Raw genomic sequence first — 12706 nt, 5'->3', positions numbered from 1 at the left:
GACGCGCGAATTTAACTTATGATGCGGGTGTAATTGAATCCGCCTTTCTAAAGCACTGGTCAGCTAGTTTAAACAGAGAAAAATAGCAGACGCGAGAAAAAAAGAATTTCGAATCTTTTCAGCTTATTAACGGTAATTGGCATGGTAAATATTCCCAATGTATCCTATATCATTGCTAGTCCCTAAAGAAGTATTGCTGACGACGCTATTGTTTACAACATAGCCAGTGATTGCGATGAAGCGTGACTTGCGACTCGTGAAAAGCAGAACTGTCGGGAATTTCCGATCATTGTCTATATATCATTGAACAAACAAATATATATTAATCACTTGTGTATGGCAGCATATATTTTATCGTAAATTCATGGTTACTTCATATACCTAGTCATGTATAGCGACCGACAATATATCATTGCAACTTTTTTCTCCGCAGCGATTAGTTCAAGTAGTTCAGAGTCCGTCAAGGTCTTGACAATGAGCCAGTCGAAGCGGTGCTGATATCCCGTGCTTCCAGAGATCATTATGTATAAACAGGAGCTGTTCAGCCGTCACAGTCCTGTCTCTCGTGTAAATCCAAAGTACCCAACCTATTAATGCGAGCGTATTTTTATAACAGACTTCAATGAAATTCGTTTCTTGGACAGCTCAAGTATCGCTATGAAATTCTCTCTATAATATGAAATTTCGAATGAACCTGCATCATAGCATCTAACGTATGCGAGGTAATGGCCCGGGTATCCAATGAATGAAAATTTTTCTTGCTCTGTCGCTTTACCTGGAAACAGTTTGGAGGTTAGACAAACGGCAAGTGAACCATATGTTTTTCGTTTCACATTTTGAAAAAGAAGTTATAAATGGATTGCACCTAAAAGAATGTGACCCAAGACGGTAGCACTAATATTACTATGAATATTCAAACCAGAGTTGGATCAATTACAATAATTCAGTTCAAATACAATTACAATTACAATTAATCCCTTGCCTGTTTTAATTACATTACAATTACATTTACTCAATGCTAAAAATATCAAATTACAATTACAATTATAAGTACTGTTAAACATGTATTTAATTATTCCTAATCATGAGTACTGAACACTACAAACACAGAAAAATGTTTTAAGTGACTGTTAACAACCAAAAGTTTTAGCAACTAACAGCGAATAGGCTACAGGACAGTCAATGAAATGTAATCAAACGATTAGGCTACTCAGAGCCGAGTGAGGATAATGAAATGTAATTGGTAATGCGTCAGCGATAAGGATGATACCGATAAGATGTGTAAAATTAAAATACATGCAAAAGGAAAGAACCTCCTGATAACTACGAATTGCAACATTTTGGGTCGCATTTACATTTTCACTTGCTCGGAAACTGTAAGATTGCATTTGATGAACATTAGGGTGCAAAAATTTCTTGCCCCAGTAAATTTGGTCAAGATTGGAGGTAAGATTGGGATGACATCTCAACAAATGCGGGATTAAGTTTGATGAAGCCTTGGTTGGAAACTTGAATTTCTTTTTGCAATTGGTGCAGCATGTCTCGGTACTGGTCAGAGATTTAAAAATAAAACTCTGAACGTGTTGTAGGAAATGGTTCAGCACAGGTTTCAGAAGAGTTTATTTGTTGTTCATTCATTTTTGAAATATAGAGATTTAGTTTAGCCCACTGGTTCTCTAACTTGTTTAGACACGCCCCCCTTTATGACAGTGCAATATTTCGTGCCCCACTTATCGTCATATCACACAATGAAACCAGAATGTTAGCAATCCTTACAGATAGTTTGATGGTATGGAAGGTCATGACTGTTGATGAGAGAATTCTCCAATATGAAATTCGGACTATGCACAGAGCAATAGCTATGAAATAGGGGTGAATCGTGCCAAGCGCGGAAAAGAATTTCAGTCTACTGGAGCTTCGCTCCCCCTTCAGATGCATTCACGCCGCCCAAGGAGGGCACGCCCCCCCCCCCCAGTTTGGGAACCACTGGTTTAGCCTATATTGTAATTCATAAAGTTTTCTGTTGGTACGGAAGTATGTAAAACAGTTTAGCATGGCTGAATTATCGACTTATAACGCGACACGCATAGAACACCGATGTAAATAGGCTAATTATTACAGGTAGCAGTGTTGGGATCAAGTCACTACCTTCGAGTCACGAGTCATTTCGAGTCATCGCACATTTTGACTCGAGTCAAGTCAAGTCAATCGATTTTCGAAGGTGACTCGAGTCAAGTCAAGTCACTCGATTTCTGGAGGTGACTCGAGTCAAGTCGAGTCACGTCAAGTCAAGTCACGAGTCAAGTCACAATTCAAGTCAAGTTTCCTTTTCAAAGTATGAGACATGATTACGTCATTGTCTTTTGCTAGCTGCCTGAAATACAGATTGAGTCGTCATTGTTTCTGAACCGATGAACGAATACGCAGTTGAATATAAACGCATGAAGACATCGATCACATATGCGTAGAACTGCTTAACTACGTAAGTAATTGCATAGCGTCAGTTTATAGTTACCAGCCAAAATAGAGAAACGAATTGATAAGATGCAATACACCACCCATTTACAAATTGATATGATACAATTCGAGCCTTCGCCAATGGTTGAGGAATATATAAACTATATTCGAATTAAATTTCATTAAAACAAGAGGTTTGGTTTAGGTAAGAACAGAGAACAGAAATAGACATTTTGCTATTACATTACTTTACAACTAATTTAGGACAACGTAAGCTGTAAGCTTCGATCACATCGTTTGCGGTCAATTTATTTGTGAGAGAACGATGGAGACTCAGTAAAACGCACGATTATTGATTGGTTGGTCGCTCTCATGGGTTACACCAGCGTTTGGCGTACAATCCGACCATATACAAGACACAGTGATTTTTATCGACACCGATTACTTGATGACTTGAAATTGACTCGTGAATTCTGCTCCGAGTCACGAGTCAATTCACATTTCTGATGCACCGAGTTAAGTCAAGTCAAGTCATTTTAGCAAAGTGACTCGAGTCAAGTCAAGTCATACGAAAAAAGTGACTCGAGTCTGACTCGAGTTAAGTCATGACTCGAGTCATCCCAACACTGACAGGTAGCGACTGTGTACTAAGGCCTTAAGGCCTTGCGGCCCCTCGTCGTCATCGTGGTCCGTACCGGATTTTCACTGGTGTAACGAATAAATGATTGATTGATTGATTGATTGATTGATTGATTGATTGATTGATTGATTGATTTATTGATTGATTATTTTATGTTGTGATTGTCAGGTTTCCATAGCAATGTAATTGAAATTGTAATTGAGCAAAATTTTCATCAAATTACAATTACAATTACAATTACACAAAAGTGGCGAGATAGCGCAGTGGTATAATCCGCGGCTGCAACACCAATGGGTGCGGGTTCGAGTCCGACCGAGGTCGACTTCCGAATTCCGATACCTAAGTGTTGGAGGTTTACCTAGGCTCCTCCTCGCCACCTCATCCGCGTCAGCGGTGTCTTACAAAAAGCCTGGAGGTGGCCGTGCTATAGGTCGGCCGTTATGGATAATAAAAGGAATATCGGCCTGGTGTAAATGACCATAGTAGGCGACAAACACCATGAATACCCCAAAACAAACAAACAAACAATTACAATAAATGGAAATCCTTCAATTACAATTACAATTACAATTACGTGAGAAAATCTAATTAAATACATTCAGCCTAATTACAAATTACAATTGATCCAACTCTGATTCAAACTGATGTATGTCCCATGATTTCAGTTGAACCCAAGCCTTTTATCCTGACTCAAGTACAGCGATTTTCGAATATAGCATGGTCGAATTCTGGGTCTGGGAAACAGCTGTATACTTTGCAAATTTGAAGTGTGATCCCATGATCACTCTGAATCCTTCGATGCATTGTAAAGATAATAATAATCGTATAATATCTTCATATAATTATACTGTAAGGTTTAGTAGATCAATATATATTGAATGAAGTAGAACGGGTGAACTCACTTTCATCTCTCAATTCTCGATCTACTTTGCCATTCATCGCTTGCCTGTGAGCTTCCACCTCATTGCCTATAGCAGAATTGTAATCGAATTTACTAAATGCAAGAACATCACAAATCTCTAAGTTATACTTGACTTGCCTTCTACATGAAATTGTCTGAGGTATCCATCTTCGGTGAGTAGTTGGTGCCCATGAAATGTAATGTTTTCTCCACTAGAAAGAGTAAAATAAGAATATGTTCTTTCGTGCTATATCACATGCCAATATAGATTTGATTGACGATCGAGAGTAGTTTGAAGAATCAGCTTTCAATATTTATGACCTGCGTAATATTTTCTGATAGGTCAAACTGACTAGGAACGATACGAAAGTTTGGTTCACGGAGTGACGTGCGGTAAGGGGGGAGTGAGGCCGTGCCTCACCTGTTTTAAGGACGACTGAAATAAAATTGGTGAAAACCTTCAATGATCATTGATATTTTCCGTCAATGTCCATGGATAACTACTTTTTTCACCGAACATCACCAATTTTCACATTTATTGTTGAGAAACACAGCGGGAAAGGAGAGGTAAGACACAGGTGAGCCACAGACGGTCGTGCTTCACCTGAGATAATGCGATTCATCATAAACAGCTCATACTTTATAATAACTGGTATCAATCAAATGCTATTGTCGCACTGATTCCGAAAATCCGAATATTAACAATGTCAGAGTACCAGAACCCCCTCAAATTCACCATCACTTGTGAAATTCTACTTTAATACGTACAATGACAGAGCAGAGAAACAATAACCAGGCACAGAAAAGCTGCCTATATCACTAGTCGCTAAAAATTGGATGATCGAAGCACAGCGAAACGCGCAATCGATTTCGCAAACCGACTTTTTTGTATTAATCGTGAAATACGGAGCAAATGCATTCCCTTTCTGATGTAGCTGTAATGTATTCTCCATCCATACCTCCCTCAAATTGTGACATATGTAACAGTTACTAAAATTGGGTTACTATACGTCCTCCTTTAGGGGGATTTGCCGTCCTTTTTCCAGTAAATTGAAAATGTCCTCATCGGACGTCTTAATTGTCGTCATTTTAGGCAATTCGTCGTCCTTTACAGATTTTACAAACCTATTTTTATAGTCAACACCACAAAAGTAACGTAAAAAGCAGGTAATTCGGGAGTCGAGTCAAAGTGATGATCTTTTTTTAGTCAACACAACAAGATTTCCAGTAAATATTACAAAATCGGACATATTTAATTTCATAAATTCAACTTTTATGATTTTTAAAAAGTGTCCTGCTTCCCGGATTCCAAAATATGGTAACCCTATACTTTCACAGCCTGCGTTGTAGTTTATGTTGTTGTCCGTGGCATTTTAATCATTATGCTAAATTCACATATTAGATATCTCATTCAAGAATTCTAAAAATCTGCTGATTACTATCGAAAATCTAACTTTTTGACCCGAGTATGATCTACTCCCTATAGTCGATGGATTGATTAATCAACGGATATGTCGTTTTCACGTGTCGCGTCGCATTCTGAAGTCAGAGATCGGTGTTCGTTGGGAACCTTTTGTTAAAGTTCGTGTTTACACGAACCAGAACCTTTAAGGGGTTTGCACCATCCTTAAAACTGACCGTCCCCATGCCCCTTTCTGACCGTATGACCCTGCAGGGAAATGCAGCCGTAATACGAACGCTAGTTTTAGCGGTAGTTTGGAGAGTTCAGCCCTGCATGTAAGACAGGGATTCCTAAGGTATTGGGACCGACCCGAACATAGGTCGCGAAGGGTATAAATGTAGGCCGCGGCAGTACCCAAGAAAGAAGTTTGAAAAAGTAGTAAGTACATGGGGTATATTGAAGGGGGCTACTTTCAAAAATTGCAGAATGCATGTTCACCACTCACGCGAACAGCCATAACTAGAGGTCGACCGACATTGATGTTTGCAGGCCGATACGGATACTGATTATCGAGACACTCACAAGTCACAAGGCCGATAACCGATAACATATGCCGATATTAATAAGGAAGAGCAGAGAAACATTTCCCAAAAAATATTATATAGTAGGCAAGGTGGCACTTGTACATGCCACATAAGGCTGAACAAGAAAATATAAAACCGAGACTAAAAGGAAATATTGCTGATTTGTGCACATTAATTAAAATATAGGCTAACCCCAAAAAGCAATACGTGATAGAGAATTGAAGATCAGTCCAGTAGAGGTAGATTGTAATGCAGGAAGCATAGTTACTCTGCATGATCACAAGTTAAACTTGTCCTGCAATTGCAAATCTGTCACGTATCGCCCTTTGCGTCGTCGATTTCTTGAGATTGAGAACACGGAGCATTGAATTTCTAATATGGGCCTCGATATGATCGGCCAGGTCGATAAATCGGTCGACCTCTACTAATAGCACTGAAAATTGATCAAATTTTCGAAATTATTTTTAGTTAGTGATATTAACGGGGATATTTCACACATCATGTGACGATTTCACTCATAAAAGTAACGGAATCTCTCCCAAAACTACGTTCCACTCTACAACATCTAAAGCAGGGGTTCTCAACCTTTACTTGACCGTGGCTCATTTCCGGTTTGAAAATGTTCCGCGGCCCACCCCTTATACTTGAATAACAGTCTTGTTCAATGTGTGGTAATCATCGGCGCCAAAATGCCTGTTTCTCTAGAACAGTGGTTCTCAACCGGGGGTCCGCGGACGCCTATGGGTCCGCGAAGCATTTTCAGGGGGTCCGCGAAGTCTCTAAACTTGCAAAATAATTGATAACCCAATTTTTGTTTAATTTTCAAAATAGCGAAATCACGAGGCAGTTTCGCTTCATAGCTGCTACAACTTCGTGACTCACGTCAACAGAATGACCGGCTGAGATGAAATATCCTACTGCGTGCAAACACATATTAATTGCCAAATTGCCAGTAGCCTACCGATACAAACATGTTGCTGTTTGAAGATGTTTTGTTGGGGTTTGTGGAAAACATAAAAAAGTTGGAATAGTAAGGTCAATCAGCGTAGAAATCCATATTTCTTGTAATATAGGCTACATAACCCCTATTCCAGAACATCTTCTAGATGAGCTGCTAGATAGAAATGACTAGGATGGATATGTTCAATAAAAAATAGGTGTCTCAATTTTGGCACCACATATATTTCGATCGTACGCAAAGGGGTCGTCGGAAGCGCTGTCCGTTACTATACCATATCCATGGCATTCGCCACCACCTACGTTGTGGAAATAAATTCTCGGCACTCGTTCATATTACATATCGAAAGCGCGGATTTTCAAGACACAACCGCATATTTCAAGAAATGCAGCTGCAGAATTCGCAATCGTTTACCCAATTTCCACAGAAATAGTGTGATGTTATTTTCGAGAAAAGTTATTTTGTTGCTGTTTTCGCATAATACTGATGACGGCTGCATGAAAATTGAGCTAAATTTGAACTATAATTGGGGGTCCGCGGGGTCCTTGACGGTCCAAAATGGGTCCGCGAAGTCGAAAAGGTTGAGAACCACTGCTCTAGAACATGCGCATTTTTCTGTTACTATTAATAATATTTGAAGACCGCCAGGGACACGAAATCGCGCGTAGCGAAAAAAAATTTCAATCGAATAACTTTCCACATAGAAACGAATAACGAAATAGTTTTGAACCCCTTCGAGTTCCTCCTAATTGGGGGTTTGGGGTGCGGAAGTTACGGCCCTAGTAGATCGTATCAATCTTGTGTACATTATTGCCGTCCGCTGTTCCACTCACGTCGCGAAACCCAATGATCTAATCCCCGCACCCACTGTGTGATTGGAGTTTTTGTTCCAATATGGTGGTGAATAATATAGCCATTCTGAGTCAGCTTCAAACAATTATTTGGTGAATGGGATACCACAAAGAAGTGGAGGGGGTATTTTTAATATGCAACCTGTTCAATGTACGTAGTATGTCTCGTACCTACTGAAGCTGCGATATCAGAACATTCAATCTAAAATGATACAGTCAATTCGTGTGACTCTTACATTATGTACGATACAATGATTTCAAGGCCGGACGTTTTGAATCGGTTCCAAAGATTAATGTGATGCGCTAAATCCCCAATCCATTACGATTCGTGGCGGTGGTGCTTTATATACTTCCACAGGAAGTTGTTAATAGAAAATGAATTGCAAATATGGATATTTTTATGTTACAATAATACGACCTGCCGAAGTTCCTTAAATATAAATCAAATACACTTCAGTACGAGTTTAATGCATACCCTTTTCAACAGCATACGACATGTTACCCCGCCAGAATACTTGGCTACTTCTGCATCAACTTCCAGTTATTATATAATCGGAATTATTTTCGTTGCTTGTTAACAGTAGGTTTTCATAGGCGGGGCGACAAAAGGTGCCGTTTCCCTATCCCATTTTCGACTTTTATATTGTGACTCTGTATACGTGCCACTACGTCTCATCAGAGTCGGATCAAAATTTGTATGTAGCCTACATATAATTCAATAATATGAATAAATTTTTGAACAAATAACATAACAAATATGAATAAACTCTCACTATCTCTACACTTTTCCAAATGGCTCTGTGGCCCACTTCAAAATACTCTTATGGCCCACAGTTTGAGAACCCCTGATCTAAAGTACAAAATAGATGTAGTTTCAAGTAGAAGTGGAAGTAATAGAAAAAACGACCACTTGAGTAAGTAGAGCAAGTAGATTAGGCGTAGGCTACTGGTGTGTAGGACTCCCGAAAAGGAAAGGTACTTCGTTACAGTCAACCTCTGGTTTGTATGTAAGCTACCGTCTCTATTTCATACATGCCCATGAAAACGTAGCATATGCTAACATTAGAAGTGCATTTCATTTAATGTGCAAGGCTCGGGTCGAGAGATCTTCAAAAACGTAAGATTTGCGTCGCCCTTTAAAAAGTTTAAGAACCAGTGATGTAAGAGGACTTTTCTACGACGATAAATGCTTACTTGTGGTAGAAATATGTTATAACCAAGTTGAGATCTTCCTCTGGGTTAGCGTGTCCTACTTCGAGACTTTTACATCTGAGTCCCAAGGAGATCGGGTCGAATGACGTTACTGTTTCATACCAGGTGTTGTTGAACTGAAATATCGTCGATAAGGATATAAAAGTGCGCGAAAAGGGGAGCACAACACTATCCCACCCTACCCCCGGCGAGCATAAGCCGAAAACATTCGGGTAAACTTCAATATGAATATAATATTCAACACGACTCTTATTTAAACACATCTCAACATCCATACATGCTAGCTATCGTTAATGTCCCGTCGCGGCAACAACTTTGAACAAAAAATTTGTTGATTTCGATTTTGCACTTGATTTAGGCTAATTTTGGCGTGCTGATACCAGATATGCCACTGGTTTTCTTCTATCACGTCAAGTTTTTGCTCTACGACATATGCCCAAAATATGCAAATTTTCACGAATGTAGCCATATCACTTTTCCATACCATATAAAAATCCACACTTTTACCATATAATAAGTAATCTAGCCAGGGGTTCAATTGAATTAATAAACATAAAGATAGTGGCATCGATCTAGGCGAGTGGTTCCCAACCTTTTTCGACTGATCGCCCCCTTTTGAAGCTCCACACCGATCATCGCCCCCCTAATATTTGGAACCAAAAATGGGCATACAAACTGGGATCACCGGCGAGTTGACTAATAACAAAAATTTTCGTTAGGTAACTAAAAAAAGGTCTCCAATCAGGACCGTAACAGCACTTCGTCAGCCCTTCCCAAAAAAACGTTGGTCTTGGGTCCCCATAGGGTGATAAACCAAACACCAGACCCCCCTCAGCCAGAGGGCTTTTTGTCGCTACATATCAGTTATACCCAATTTCCTGTACTGTTTGGTGAGTCACCGAATTTCGCCTAAACGCGCGAAGCGCAACAAATTTATATAATTCATGATTAAATCGGTCAATATGGTCGGAAATTGTATATATATTGCTCTCAATTTTTTATCCTCTCTCTGCTCACGTAATCAGATTTACCGGTAGAGCTGACTGTGGTGTGTTGGAAAAGGTAGGACCCCTAAATAATAATTAAACATCTTCGGCCGAGCCCGTTGATATATTGACTTCGTTACATGATGCTATTTCGTGACCTCCTATCTGCTATGTCAGAAGATATGGAAATCGCCAAAACGTACCGAACGAAAAGACGCACATGATTTCAAATTGGTATTTCTTTACTGGCTAATAATTTTTTCCTGCGGGATGGCATTTGTCCTGTAGGGTTCAGCTCGCCAGGAAAGGAACATTCGACGCCAGTCATTGAGGCGCCTATGGACAATTAAACATATATGTATATATATCGAAGTTTTAGGTCAGTATAAGGGCATTCCTTTTCGGCCCAGGTCTTCTCGCTGCTGATCGTTCTAGCACACTTCTCGGAGTCGCATGTTACATGGCCTATAACTTCATATGTCTTGGTGCGTCGTGGCGCAGTAATGGCCGACGTCGAAGTCTCCCATTTCCATAAATCATGCGTATTTTTGTTGGGTGACGGGTACCCCAAAATCAAGTTATATGACAATATTAAACGCGGTTAATTTTTGAAAAAGTTGCATGAATTTCTAAAAACATACTCTATAATTTATGTTAATTCACGACATAATTTTGGGACCCCTTCGAGTTCACCCGCCCACTCCCAATTGGGGAGTTTGGGGTGCGGCAGTTACAGTCCTGACTCCAATATAGCCGCTCTATCGCCCCCTTCGTCCGTTTTCGCATTTTGCACGTTCCACCGCCGCTTTCGCACTTGACAGTCAGGGAATACCTCAAATTACCTATAGCGATGTCAAGAACGAAGTACGCAAATACGTCCGGACTGAGTGGCAGAACGAGTACCGTTCAACAGAGACGAGAAACCACTACAAACGTTCTCACCAAACGGTACAAACAACGTTTCCCTGAATCCACAGATCGCGTTTGTAAGAAACGATAATATTCCGTCTCCGATCCGGCCATTGTCGCCTAAAATTCCATTTATTTGAAATAATCTGCATCGACACGCAATTGTGTGACTTATGCCTCGTACCCGAGAATGTGGATCACTTCCTCCTCGCATGCCCAAAATACGATTGGCACCGAGCATATTTGATTGATTTCTGCTTGAACTTGAAAGTTGAGTTTACCACAGATAACCTTCTCGTACGGCCAGGACTTCTATCGCCTCTCGTTGAGTTCGTCCTGGCCAGCAATGTGTTGATTTGAGCGATTTTATTTTAGGTACACAATTCGTGACATGTAATACGACATTTTTGTCGTGGCGCACCAGACCGATAAGGTGATAAGCGCCACAATGTCCCATTTCACAACTAGTAATAATAATATTAATAATACATCCATACCTGACTCCAGTCAATAGAAGGTTCAGATTTCGGCAGAGGGGCTTTGACATCACATCCCAAGCTGTTGGGTACCGCTGCTATGATGACCGCCGTTACGAAATGAAAATGAAGAGATCTCATCTTTTGGCGAAATGATATAACGCCATGTGATGTGTCCTATTTATGCGAAACGATTACATCAGGAGTAGTGATCTTGAAAACCATGATGGTGTCACGATACTATGTTTATCAAACATTACGCCGACGAATTGTTGCGACAACACGCTCGCAATGTGCAATATTGATCAAGGAGATTTGTGATGTCATATAGTTAGAGAGTCGGGATGTAATAATATATTGGAGCGGAGAGGAAGTTCATAACAACAAACGATACGCTGGTGTAGGGTGCAGTATGTTCTGTTGGGGCCAATGGTCTCATAATGGAGCAATAATGTATCCATTTTGTCAACGCATTACAAGCCTACTAGCAGGGTTGTAATGACTCGAGTCATGAGTCGAGTCATTTTCTCAAAATTCGTAAATGGCTCGACTCGACTCGAGTCAATCTGTGTATTGACTCGATTTGGACTCGGGTCATTGCGCATGACTCGAACCAAGTCATATGACTCGAGACTCAGACGGCCAAGACCGACATTTCATTGTAATTTCGAAGAACAGTAAAGTAACCACCCTATCGGGATTTCGTCTATTGGTACTGGTACTTGAAAATGCGAACAGAAACTGCTAAAAGTGAGGGAAATTAGTACATTATAAATGCGAACAATTCGATATCACCAAACAGAGTTATAAAAAGTGGTTTTAACAAGACTTCAACTGGAAACTGAACAGTCAGCACAATGACTTGGACTCGGATTCGAGTCATAATACCATGGCTCGGACTCGGCCCTCTGCTTGATGACTTAGACTCGGACTTGAGTCGGTGTTGAATTGAAAATGACTCGACTTGACTCGAGTCAAAACTATAAAAGTGAGATTGACTTGTGACGCGGAGCCTTGTGACTGCGTTACAACCCTGCCTACTAGTGACTCTATTCTAACCTCAGAAGCCTCACTTGTATAAAATGCGTTTGGTGAACATATATTTTAACGGCTCTACTTATCAAACATGAGATAAATTTTCGTTATGCATTTTACTCCTCGATTTACTGATTTTGTCAGCCTTCTAATTCACATAGAGACCTAAATCATATATTTACATAGCCATGTTATCAGAATCAGCGACTCTCATTATTTTCACCCGCCCGATACGCACAATGCGATACACATAGACACCATGCGAGAAAAGGAACAGAGCATATAGGTAGGAGGA

At 40.1% G+C, this 12706-nt stretch overlaps 1 protein-coding gene across 1 annotated transcript; it reads right to left on the bottom strand.

Moving 5' to 3' along the window:
- Positions 1-330: 330 nt before the first annotated feature.
- Positions 331-11557, bottom strand: LOC145436599 (uncharacterized). The gene is made up of 6 exons (XM_080313986.1): positions 11398-11557; positions 8988-9121; positions 4137-4210; positions 4000-4065; positions 695-775; positions 331-587 (listed from the first exon to the last, which is right to left on the bottom strand). Exons 1-6 carry the CDS (start codon positions 11515-11517, stop codon positions 451-453), a joined length of 612 nt encoding a protein of 203 aa, XP_080170112.1. The 5' UTR covers positions 11518-11557; the 3' UTR covers positions 331-450.
- Positions 11558-12706: the final 1149 nt, after the last annotated feature.

Source organism: Botryllus schlosseri, chromosome 3 (assembly GCF_051294905.1).
Source record: "Botryllus schlosseri isolate E-star chromosome 3, Bs_hap1, whole genome shotgun sequence".
In the NCBI taxonomy this organism is placed as follows: domain Eukaryota; kingdom Metazoa; phylum Chordata; class Ascidiacea; order Stolidobranchia; family Styelidae; genus Botryllus; species Botryllus schlosseri.
The sequence above is the reverse complement of the archived record's forward strand: the minus strand, read 5'-3'. Positions and strand labels throughout refer to the sequence as shown.